The sequence below is a fragment of the Diadema setosum genome, chromosome 14, assembly GCF_964275005.1.
Source record: "Diadema setosum chromosome 14, eeDiaSeto1, whole genome shotgun sequence".
Lineage (NCBI taxonomy): Eukaryota > Metazoa > Echinodermata > Echinoidea > Diadematoida > Diadematidae > Diadema > Diadema setosum.
Window position 1 is genome coordinate 28,950,717 of NC_092698.1, and position 13,551 is coordinate 28,964,267.

Here is a 13,551-nt window from a genome sequence, read left to right on the forward strand (position 1 = left end):
CATTAAAATGATGTGCTTCAGTTACAACCAATCCATTCTCCTCACTCGAAATTAAATGACAGGAAATACAGTACATTTGCATCATCACATGATGCTACTGTACTATGCCAAGAACAGTGCAGTAAAATGAGGACTTCGGTGACAGAATTGCTGCAGCACCATCCCCATACATAGCACCTCTCAATCCATTCTATTGTGACGCTTAGTCCCACAAGTTTAATTTCACATCATCAATTTTTGCAAGTATACAGAGTTGTGCCATTCGAGGATTTGGCAGCCATAATATCCACAACAATCGCAAACCGAAGGACTCTTGATATGTATAAATTGCACATGCTCTTTTGCTCAGTTCCCAGCTGGAAAAAAAAAGTAGAAACTCTGGAAAATAACTTTTCCAAAAGATCTAATGTATCACATCGTCCAAGGCAGCTTAATCAACCACTGACAGTTGGCAAGTGTGCTCATTCACAAGCACAATAACGAGACAGAAAAGACACTGAGTAGTGTGTGCACTCACAATTCCCTATGTGCTGCACAATGACATTATCATCTTTCCTAGTTCTAATTCCATGATATTTTGGTCATTATGTAGAAAATAAACCAAATTTGACATTAATCATTTTCTAGCAAATGAGAGGAATGCCATAACTGCAAATGGTCAAAATGTCCTTCTTTCAAAAATGCATCATCAAATCTTGAAAAAGACAAGTAATAACACATCAGGGCATTGCCAAAATCACTTCATACTGTCGAGTCCTAGCTCATATTACTTGACCACATGCATTTTAATTGCTCTGAGCTAGCTGGCAGGTGAACCGCACCCTAAATAGTCTCAATCTGACATGTGTGACAAGATTCACAAGTACATGTACATATGTATGTACTTTCTATCCGTTCCTTTACATTTTAATTTGATCTAAAACTGTTAAATCTTTTCCACTTAAAGGTATTTCACTACTGAGTATTCTATTGTTTCAGACTCACATTCGACAAGTCATATGTACATAGAAATGAGATGTAAATTATACTTCTGTCCCAAACGCAAGTTGGAAAAGTTTACTCTCCATTTCATTGTCATTGCAGCCTCTTTTAACAAACCTCACTGACTTAACAATTCAATGTATTGACCAGGGAATTAGGTCAAGTGTAACACCCACTATAAATAAAACAAAACCACAAATACAATCACAGAAACAGGGTTTAACAGCTTCATCCTAAATCCTTGAATTTCAAAAAGAACTCTCAACAAACAAAACTAGAAATGTCGCTACGGCGACTGGTGTATGCCTCCGCCATAATACATGGTTCTCCTAATAGGTCTATAGTACAATGTCTTGACAATGTGTGATGACAGTTTCACACAATTGGCAAAATATTAAAATGACAGGTTTGCCACAAATGTGCTGAATGTTCACTTTCCTAGAACTAGGTTCAATTGGATGAATGATTAAAACATCAAGAGTGCAGGTATTTGGGGGAACTGATGATTTTCACTTGACTTTTGACCCTTTTACAAGTTTATGCATTGAGTAATTTTCAAGGTATTGAGAAAAAGTATAATTTCAGTATCAAATGGTAAAATAGTATTATCGAAACCTGGCCTTTGACCTTTGACCCCACAGTTCCAAAGAGAATCACTGTTAGGTAGAACATGCATAAATATGTAAGTTTCATGACAATACCTTGAGTTATTTTTGAGATATGGAGGAAAAAGTGCAATTTAGCACTTTCACTTGACCTTTGACCTTTTGACCTTTGACCTTTTGGCAAGAAACTTCCCACAGAATATATATTGGGTTATACATGCATACATCAAGTTTTAAAAAAATCCTTCAGGCACTGCATAAATATAAGGAAAGTAGTTATATTTTGAGGAGTTGACCTTGACCTTTGACCCCTGACCTTTGACCCATGACCCCCAACTTCCCTAGATAATCACTGCCCATCGGTACAAGCATATATACTAAGTTCCATGAAGATACCTTGAACCATTTGCGAGATATGGAGAAAAACATGAAATTTCAATTTTTTTTCACAAAATAACCTGTGACCTTTGACCTTTGACCCTGTGACCCTAAAATCCACACAAAGTATCATCCCCCAAGGATATACCCTCATACCAAGTTTGATGCAAAACCACCACACGGTTCTTGAGATATCGACAAAAACAAAACGGGACGGACGGACGTACGGACGTACGGACGTACGGAAGTACGGACGTACGGAAGTACGGACGTACGGAAGTACGGACGTACGGACGGACGGACGACCCGAAAACATAATGCCTCCGGCCACTTCGTTGGCGGAGGCATAAAAAGATCTAAATAGCCATAGAAATTCTGTTTTTGTTTGTTTGTTCTAAGCACACTGACCAACACTTCTATTTGCCTAAGCACAGACGCAATGGATCATTTCTTGATATATCATAAACAGGCAAACTTTACTCTCTGCATTTGCTTGTCTTGGTAGTCATGTCTGCCTACGTAACAAGAAGCACTTGCATTACACAGGCATTCATCTTTCTGCACTCAATTCCTCTGCATGTGTGAGAATATGGCCAACTGTACTTACAACGATCCCAGCCTCACTGTGGCATTATTCTATGATCAGACTGGACATGGTGCTTCCCTCCATTGCCTATGTGTCTCATTATATTGGTATATCATGATGATTCACGTACGGGAGAAATCCTGCTTAGTGGCAGAGTGCAACAAAAACAAGTATTTGGACAATCAATGATTTTGAAAGGGTGTTAATTTGTATTGGACAAAGGAGAGCAAAAAACACTTGAGCATTACTTTCATTAATGCCATTACAGATATTTTTTTATCTGTTTATTTGGATACAGATGTTGCGTGTAAGGTAAAAAGACGATTTTAGGTCCATAATTATTCTTCTTTTGACACATTTTGCTACCATGGTTTAAAGGAAGAAAACAGACACACATTGGATAAACATAGGTTCCTAAGGAGCTTGTTACACACTGGATTTCCTGAACAGGCATATTTCTCTCTCATGGCTAGGACATACAAAGTGTTCAATTATTATTATTATTATTTGTGTGTGTGTGTGTGTGTCAAATTATCAATACAATGCTACAGTGGAAACTCAGTATAATGCCTTGGAACCACAACAATCTGTTCTTTTGATTATACCAGATATTTTGTTGTTTCAGCAGTCAACAAACAATATACAACAAAGGAAATAAATTCATTGGGGCCGGAGGAATTAGCTTGTTGTATCAGGTATTTTGTTATATCAGATCTCTGTATATCAAGTTTCCACTGTATAATGTCTTCATGACAAATGATTTCAGCAATCAATGTGCCAAAACCATCCTAAAGGTCCTCACAAACCTGCCTAGTGTGAAACAAAGACAAAGAAAGCTAGCTCCAGCAACTGAGACACTGCGTCATGAGCTGGGGCTACTTCCACCAAAGTATGTCACAGCTTGATTCAGTCCTATGGTAGTCATGGCAACCATCCCATACTTAAGAGCCCCTAGCATGTAGAACAGAATAACGTACGACCTTGGCAAGTGGATGCTCTCGATCACTTGTGCTGCTGCTACCGTCAGCAGCGTAGCAGAGAGTCTCCTGGGGTAATGCCCCCGGACTGAGTCATAGTTGAGTGTCAAACAGCTGCACATCATCCCCGCAAAGAAGAAGGCACCAACATCCCTTGAGATGGCATAGAAAGGTGATGTGTCCATGTGCACCCACTCACGAAACACACATCGTTTCAATGCCAGTTTCATCGACCAGTCAGGATTGAGTCCGGCATAGCTCAGGACATAATATTCTGAGATCACGGATATGATAGCAAACAGCCCTCCGAGGAAATATCTGCCGAAGCCGTAGTTTTCAACAGGATATTTTCGAACTGTAATCCCAAGCAGAACCCCTGGTGAGAAAAACAATCAGAGAATTATGATTGTGGCAAATAGGATGGGCATTTCAACATGCTAGTTAGAGATTATGAGTCAGTGATATTCTTCACGTACAACTGTAGTGGGGGTGTACTCTGCTGTCAATTTAAGAAAATAAAGAGAAAGATTAAGCATAAGTTTCATCATTGAATACCGGTAACTGTATTCTCAAATGCATCTCTAAATAGTATCTAGTCCCTCTGTCTGTTTGGAAGAACATTAATGAACATTTCTTCAAAGTAGACAAATACAATGCGTATCAACCTCGTCAAAGGAGTAATTTTTTCCCCCTTTTACAGTAAGCTCACAACGACAGGGATCTGATATGTAATTACATCTTTACACTGTACTGGATCAATTATTACCGGGGTACTCATTTATCACAGATTAAGAGGAAAGATGCTTCATCACACAGTAAATCCAAAGGCCCAAAGAAGAGAATCTATGAGCAAAATCTGTACTAGAGCCACATTCATAAACTCCAAATGATTACATATTCAGGACAAATTCAACCAGTTCCCTTGGGTTGCTATTCTACTATCAAAATCATATTGTATTGGTAACTTCTTCGTGTTGACTTATTTCATACTGGATCAACCAACAATGCAATCTGAACGTGTCAATTTTTCCTATAAATGCATTATCCTCATCCCTCAAGAGTCATTGAATTCTTTAATACAAATAACATTCCTTCAGCCAAATGTGACAAAGTACAGCATTACATTCTTAAGAAAAACAAGTATAGAATAGGGTAAAACAAAGTGTAAATTGTGATTCATATTGACCAAATGCATTTAATGAAGTGAGTTTGCTTGAAATGGGCAGAAGGGAGCTTTAAAAACAGAGCTGCTGCAATGAATAAGGCAAATGACAACTTGGGATATAATTCATTTCTAACTTGGTATTTTTGTATCAGAGTTTCCTTTTACCTTTGGGAAAGCACAATTACTGGCATGTATCGCATCCAAACAAGCAGCCCAAGTACCTGTATATTGAGAAATAATATCAAATAGGTAAATCAATTGTACCTACCATTAACTACACCAAGAATGACCTGATGTGGAAAGTGCGTTGCTATGAAGACTCGAGATATTGAGACGACTGTTGCCATGAGAGCAAAGAGAAACCACATCAACCTCTTCACTGTTGCGATGTGGTGAGAATATTTAGGTGTGGCCTCGGAGACAATGACCTCATTGATAGATGATATCAGAACAAACCAGACTGCAGAGGTGACCATCGCATGGCCTGACGGACAGCCTTATGATTGCACAGAAAAAGAGAGAATAATTCAAAGTAATTTGAAGAAATTTCATCAATTGTACAACACTTTTTCATTGTGTACATTAATGTCCATTTACTAAAACTGACATGGTAAATTTCCCCCACTGGCACCCCTATTAAAATTCAATGAAGTTAATCTAAAAATGACATGAAAAATATAATCAAATATTGAGTTCTAAATTCAAAACTACTTAAGTATGATTTCATGAATTCCATCTCACATATAAACAATTATGGGCAGGGAAAATTACACATGGACATGTGGCATAAATGTATAAGTTCATATGATATAGGAATGTGGTTATATAGCCTAAAGTAAATGTAAAAACAGCATTCAAACACTGTACGAGCAAACATTGACTCAACAAAAAGAACAGAAAAAAAAATGTAAGTGCTAGAGAATTGTAATATTCTTGTAGAACAATTGTCCCTGAACAACAAATATCATGTTTATGACTAAATCCTGGATAGCTCTCTGAGAGGCTTGTTGTTGTACCAGGCAGCGGCGAACATAAAGTCGGCAGTAAAATAATTCAAAAACTGATATCAAGGGAAACAAGAGAAGGGATATCAAAACACAGACAAAGGGCATAAACAATTTATGTATCTATGATTTACAGTGCTCTGTAAAAGTGTTGGTAAAAATGTCCATGACACTTCAAAAGAGTATACTGGTACAGCTGTAGCTCCTCCTATTTACAAGCTGTTCATGACATGTGCAACTTAAAGAAGAAGAACAAGAAGAAGAAGAAGAAGAAGAAGAAGAAGAAGAAAAGAAGATTATATGACATGCACACCTGGTCCAGTTTCACAAGTCAGCCTGAACTGCTTTATGAAAGGACGCTCTTCTCCAAAAAAGATTGGACTTTCCATGACCCACCAGTAGGGGCGCTGTCCAATCAAGATCCTATCATAGAAAATTGAGAGAAAAACAGGATGTGTAATTTGCAATATTAACCATCCAAACACACATTTTACATATCAAGAGAAAACAATGAGAATGACTAAAAGTCTATTGTAGGTTTCTGGTTGGGCCCTACCATTATCATCATTTTGTCCTGACACTGATGCAATTTATCTTTTAATTCTATGAGTATGAGATGACCATACAACTTGTAGCGGTTTTCTATATCTATGTATCATATTGTCTGGCACTCTGGCTGTTGTAAATTACGCTGTCTGGCGGCCACAGTATTTTGTCAACATCCACGCGAGCTTTCTTTGTGCGCCGACACATGACAGGTGCGCACTACATTCTTCGCTTTTGTCATCGTGCCGAGGTACGCGTATTTCACATTCCAACAGTAGTCGGATTTTCATAAACACACCCCTTGTTTTGCTGTCACGGAAACAAGCTACCAATTAGTGACGAGCTGCACATCTTCATCAGCCAATTAACACTCTCAAAGCTCCTGTCCGTGACATGTTTTCTCCGACTTCGCTGTTTCATTTTCCACGCTTCCTCACTTCACGATTAGCTTTCATCCCGAGAGCACGTCCTAATCGTCGAAGTCACGTCCGCATATCACCTTTACTTACGGATTATTCTCAATTCGGAATATCACACTTTCCCGGATTTTATACTTCGCGACTTTCGCTACTTTTTATACCGCGATTCGCCCTTTCTTCATACTCTACACTCCAACCTGGGGATTTTTACATCGCTTTGACATTCAACGCGACCAGCGCTTCGTTACATCGCTTCATTCAACGCAATCTACCTGCGCTCTACATTGCACTGCATCGGTCCTGCTAGCGTACTGTTCGTGGTGTGCAGGCTCTACCAGGGACCTCGCAGTTTCATCTATCCAGCGCCCCAGCGGTGGACTCTACCCTCGCTTGTGCTAGCCGCGGCCCCGGAGGATACTCCACGCTTGTGCTAGCCGCGGCACCCGGAGGATACTCCACGCTGCTGCTGGATATTTTGTACATACTTCTATGGGACACTGTCGTCTTCGGACACCCTAAGTGCATTCGGAGTTAGTCCATATTCGTTCTTATCATTTCGGGAAGTGCAATACATCCTACAAGGACACTGTTCACCTCTACTGGTGCCCTGGTGCTTTCTACACTACTCTAAGTGTCATACGGTCGTCTACCCTTCCTGTTGGTGGTACCCCCAGTCCTGTCGTCCTGTTCGCCATTCGGTGAGTTGTTAGGTATTACATCATAGGCCCGCACCACAATACCTACATTGGTGACCCCGACGTGATAGTTTAGGGCCAACTTCACGTTTCTCATCCTCCTTCCTTCACTCCTACAATGGCCGACGCCGACGAGGGTAACGCCACCCCGGCTGCCACGACTCCCACGCCAGCGGTCACGGCGGTTAGCCTCAAGCTCCCCCCCTTCTGGCCCAACGACCCCGCCCTCTGGTTTGCGCAGGTAGAGGCGCAGTTTACTACCAGGAGCATTACTACTCAGCAGACGCGCTTCGCTTATGTAATCTCCTCCCTGCAACCGGAGATTGCGCAGGAAGTGAGGGAATTTATCATCTCCCCTCCCACCACCGACGCTTATGACAAGGTGAAGGCCGAGCTCATAAAGAGGACCACCGTATCGGAGCAGCGGCGGCTCCATCAGCTGCTCACGGCAGAGGAGTTGGGCGACCGCAAACCTTCGCAACTCCTACGCCGCATGAAACAGCTGCTCGGCGACGCGACCTTAGAAGATAGCATCCTTAAGCAGCTGTTCCTTCAACGCCTGCCACGCAACGTCCAGCAGATTTTGGCCTCCACGTCCACGGAAGTCACTATCGAGCAGGTTGCTGAACTAGCGGACAAGATCATCGAGGTCGCCACTCCACTATCGGTCGCCACAGTGGCAGCGCCGCCGTCCATCCCCCAGTCTCTCCCCATCCCGTCGGCTACTCTCCCACCGACGTCTCCCAGTCCTCCGGCGGCAGATCCCGTAGCGCACCTCACAGCACAGGTCGCCATGCTGACGACGCAGGTGTACGCGATAGCCTCTCGTCTCGACGAGCGTGGGCACCAGCGGTCCCGAGGCGGCAACCGCGGCCGTGGAAGCGGGTCGCGTGGTTCTTCACGGAAGCGAGCTGACTCCAAACAGCGCCACGCCGGTAGTGAGTGTTACTACCACTGGAAGTTCGGCGATGACGCCCAGCAGTGCCGTTCACCCTGTTCACGGCGAAAACAAAAATCGCATCCACCACAACAGCAGGGAAACGGCTCAGCCAGAGATTAGCGGCGACGAGTCCCTCTGGCAGTGATACCACAAGTCGCCTATTTTACATCACAGACAGCCAGCAAGGCACACGTTTTTTAGTCGACACTGGAGCCGAAGTCAGCGTTCTTCCTCCTTCAGTAGCTGATAAGATGAATTCTTCGTCTACATTTCACCTACAGGCGGTGAACAAGTCTTCTATCACCACTTATGGAGAGCGCTCGCTCACGCTCGATTTTGGTCTCCGTCGCACCTTTCGGTGGATTTTCATCATAGCTGATGTGCCTACACCCATCATCGGGGCAGATTTCTTGCGACATTTTGGTTTGTTAGTGGATGTCAAACACCACAAGCTCATTGACTCCACTACACACCTTTTTGTCAACGGTGTCTGCGCCCACAACTCTCCCTCCATCGTGAGTCCGATGTTCTCTCGGCCGGACGATCATAGGTACGATACTATCGTCCAACAGTATCCTATCACTCGCCCTACCTATGATCAGAAGGCCGTGAAACATTCGGTAACTCATCACATAGTTACCCGTGGACCACCCGTGGCAGCCCGACCACGTCGCTTGGCAGCAGACCGCCTCACCATCGCCAAGGCAGAGTTTGAACACATGTTAGAGCTGGGTATCATCCGTCCCTCCAGTAGTAACTGGTCATCTCCACTACACATGGTGCCCAAGAAGACCCCGGGAGACTGGCGACCGTGTGGGGATTATCGCGCCCTCAACGCTAGGACCATACCCGACCAGTACCCAATTCCTCATCTGCACGACTTTACTGCCCAACTCCAAGGCAAGTCCATCTTCACTAAGATAGACTTGGTTCGTGCATACCACCAAATCCCAGTTCACCCAGACGACGTCCCAAAGACTGCCATCACCACACCATTTGGGATGCTTGAGTTCACTCGTATGCCGTTCGGTCTACGGAATGCGGCCCAGTCCTTCCAACGTTTCATCGATGAGGTTACCCGAGGCCTGCCTTTCGTCTTTGCTTACATCGACGACCTCCTCATCGCCAGTGAGTCCCCTGAGGAACACGAGCGTCACCTCCATGCTCTGTTCGCACGGCTAACCGACTACGGTGTGGTCATCAACCCAGCCAAGTGCGTATTCGGTGCGAACGAGCTGGATTTCCTCGGTCACCACGTCGACCAGCACGGCATCAGTCCACTACCCGAGAAGGTGAAAGTCATCCACGATTTTCCTCGTCCTTCGTCCATCAAGCAGCTTCGTCGCTTCCTTGGGCTCGTCAATTTTTATCGACGATTCATTCCCAGTGCTGCCGCAATGCTCACACCCCTCACGAATGCATTGCGTGATCACCCCAAACGCAGCAGCAAGCCCATCCCATGGACACCGGAGTGTGAGACTTCATTCACTCGTGTGAAAGCAGCTCTTGCCAGCGCTACCATGTTAACACATCCTTCATCTGGTCTACCTACCAGTCTTATGGTAGACGCTTCAGACACGGCTGTAGGTGGCGTTTTGCAGCAGTTTTCTCACGGTGAGTGGTATCCCATTGCCTTTTTTTCTCAGAAACTCAAGCCAGCTGAGACACGTTACAGCGCTTTTGGTCGTGAGCTACTAGCAGCCTACTTAGCGGTGCGGCATTTCCGTTATCTGCTAGAAGGACGTCCTTTCATCCTTTTCACAGACCACAAGCCTCTTACCTACGCTTTCCAGGCCAAGCCAGATCGTCATTCCCCCCGTGAAGTACGTCACTTGGACTACATCTCACAGTTCACTACTGACATACGCCATGTTAGTGGTCACAGCAACACTGTAGCCGACGCACTTTCACGGATACACATCGATGCACTCCATACATCCTCCGTCGTCAATCTACGGCAGCTCGCCGACGATCAGGAAGACGACGACGAGTGGACGACAACTCAGCAGTTACCATCCCTTTCATTCAGGCATCTCCCCCTGCCTGATGGTGCTGGTGAGATTTGGTGCGACGTTTCTACTGGAGTTCAACGTCCTTATGTTCCCATGTCACACAGAAGGACTGTTTTTCATACACTGCACGACATCTCCCACCCTGGAATTCGTGCTACTCAGAAGCTCGTTTCATCACGCTTCGTATGGCCTAACATGCATCGAGATGTACGCCAGTGGGCCAGGTCATGTGTGGCTTGTCAGAAAGCCAAAGTACATCGCCACGTCAAGGCTCCACTGGGCACTTACACCACCCCAGATGCTCGATTTCAACATGTCCACATCGACATCGTCGGACCCCTCCCTCCATCGAGTGGATATCAATACCTCCTGACATGTGTAGACCGGTACAGTAGATGGGCTGATGCTATACCAATCCGTGACATCACAGCAGAGACCGTCGCCAAAGCCTTCATACACCACTGGATAGCCAGGCACGGTGTTCCATCTACTGTAACCACAGACCGAGGTCGCCAGTTTGAGTCATCACTCTTCAACGAGCTCACTAACACACTGGGCACGACTCACATTCACACCACAGCATACCACCCAGCTGCTAACGGCCTTGTCGAGCGTTTTCATCGACAGCTCAAATCATCGCTGAAAGCCCACGACCTCAGCGACAAGTGGTATGAACTTCTCCCCATCGTTCTGCTTGGTATTCGGTCTACCATAAAGGAGGATATTGGATGTACACCAGCTGAGATGCTATATGGCACGACTCTAGTCCTACCTGGTCAGATGGTCACCCCAGCCACCACTACCACCCTAGTTGATCCTGCCAACTATGTACATCGTTTACGTGAGTACATGTCTACTTTACATCCAGCCCACTCACGCAAACAGAACACCACATCTCACATCCCTACACATCTCCACAACTCCACGCATGTTTTTGTCAGACGGGACGGTGTACATCGACCTCTACAGACACCATACACTGGCCCATACAAAGTGCTGCGTCGATCTCCCAAGCACTTCACACTGGAGGTCAACGGAAAGAGGGAGACTGTCACAATCGACCGCCTAAAGGCCGCCTTCTTAGAAGCCGCACCGGTCCGGCAGCCTACACCTGTCCCCACCAGAACTCCGGCGACCACACCGAGCGCCCCGCTCACTACACCACGGCAGCAGCAGCAGCGGCAGCAGCAGCCTACGCCAACACAGCCAGCACAGCCGCAGCAGCCGACACGGACGACCCGCACCGGTAGGCAAGTACGCTGGCCAGCACGTTACGTTCAATACATGTATTTTGATACCTGAAATTTTCAACCTCTACTTTGTTTACCTTTCATTCATATCGATCGCTTGTTTTTAGTCTTCACTTCATTGGCTTTTCTACTAGCGATCTGGAAGGGGGCTAAATGTAGCGGTTTTCTATATCTATGTATCATATTGTCTGGCACTCTGGCTGTTGTAAATTACGCTGTCTGGCGGCCACAGTATTTTGTCAACATCCACGCGAGCTTTCTTTGTGCGCCGACACATGACAGGTGCGCACTACATTCTTCGCTTTTGTCATCGTGCCGAGGTACGCGTATTTCACATTCCAACAGTAGTCGGATTTTCATAAACACACCCCTTGTTTTGCTGTCACGGAAACAAGCTACCAATTAGTGACGAGCTGCACATCTTCATCAGCCAATTAACACTCTCAAAGCTCCTGTCCGTGACATGTTTTCTCCGACTTCGCTGTTTCATTTTCCACGCTTCCTCACTTCATAATTAGCTTTCATCCCGAGAGCACGTCCTAATCGTCGAAGTCACGTCCGCATATCACCTTTACTTACGGATTATTCTCAATTCGGAATATCACACTTTCCCGGATTTTATACTTCGCGACTTTCGCTACTTTTTATACCGCGATTCGCCCTTTCTTCATACTCTACACTCCAACCTGGGGATTTTTACATCGCTTTGACATTCAACGCGACCAGCGCTTCGTTACATCGCTTCATTCAACGCGATCTACCTGCGCTCTACATTGCACTGCATCGGTCCTGCTAGCGTACTGTTCGTGGTGTGCAGGCTCTACCAGGGACCTCGCAGTTTCATCTATCCAGCGCCCCAGCGGTGGACTGGACTCTACCCTCGCTTGTGCTAGCCGCGGCACCCGGAGGATACTCCACGCTGCTGCTGGATATTTTGTACATACTTCTATGGGACACTGTCGTCTTCGGACACCCTAAGTGCATTCGGAGTTAGTCCATATTCGTTCTTATCATTTCGGGAAGTGCAATACATCCTACAAGGACACTGTTCACCTCTACTGGTGCCCTGGTGCTTTCTACACTACTCTAAGTGTCATACACTCGTCTACCCTTCCTGTTGGTGGTACCCCCAGTCCTGTCGTCCTGTTCGCCATTCGGTGAATTGTTAGGTATTACATCATAGGCCCGCACCACAATACCTACAAACTGTATCTATCAATTTCAATAATTTGGGGTTGCAGTACAACTATCTACAAGTACACCAAAAAAAAAAAAAAAAAATACAAGTACACAATTACAAGGCACATTAAATTACGGGATAATACTGTACGTTAAGGTCCAGGGTTACCGCAAAACACACACGTAAGAACTCTGGAGCCTATCACTAGAGTTAGCCACCCAAACGAAGAAATGAAATCTCTGAGGTCTTACCATTTCAAGACTGCATTCAGCCATTCTGACACGACGGCAACCCACAACACCTGCAGCCCAGCTTTGGCGTTGATGAAACAGAAAGCTATCGGGAAGTACAGCAGAAACGCATTGCGGGGGTCGCCTAAATGTGATATGGTCAACATCACTCCTTCGTAATTTGAGAAGCTTTCTTGAAGCCTCTGAAGAAAGTGAATCTCCGATTTCTGAAGCTCTTCCATTTCTTACTAACAGATGATACTATCTATAGATGCAATTAGCTAGGAAGATATATGGTAGGCCTATACCGTGACCAAAGATCGCAGGATCTTTGCCGTGACCCACACGTAAGAAACGGCGTACGTTTGTACAGTACTAACCTGTGCACTAAAGTGTACCGTGTACACACGCGGAACACACACCGCTGCGCATGCTGTGCAGTGACTTCGTACTTCGTCGGAATGCGCGCTATCGCACAACAGACAACACGTGGGTCCAAGACAAAATCGGTCAACAAAGATTCCGGAGGTGAGACGAATTGTATGTTTACTTGGTTGTTGTAAACGCTGATGATGATCATGAT

General features: G+C 45.1%; 2 protein-coding genes across 2 annotated transcripts; one reads left to right on the forward strand and one right to left on the reverse strand.

Annotated features, from left to right (window-relative positions):
- Nucleotides 1-3,412: 3,412 nt before the first annotated feature.
- Nucleotides 3,413-13,210, reverse strand: LOC140237943 (glucose-6-phosphatase 3-like). The gene is made up of 4 exons (XM_072317872.1): nucleotides 12,990-13,210; nucleotides 6,010-6,119; nucleotides 4,961-5,188; nucleotides 3,413-3,903 (listed from the first exon to the last, which is right to left on the reverse strand). The coding sequence occupies exons 1-4, from the start codon at nucleotides 13,208-13,210 to the stop codon at nucleotides 3,413-3,415; spliced, it is 1,050 nt and encodes a 349-aa protein (XP_072173973.1).
- LOC140237944 (uncharacterized) lies at nucleotides 7,475-8,416 on the forward strand. Its single transcript, XM_072317873.1, has one exon. It carries the CDS (start codon nucleotides 7,475-7,477, stop codon nucleotides 8,414-8,416), a length of 942 nt encoding a protein of 313 aa, XP_072173974.1.
- Nucleotides 13,211-13,551: the final 341 nt, after the last annotated feature.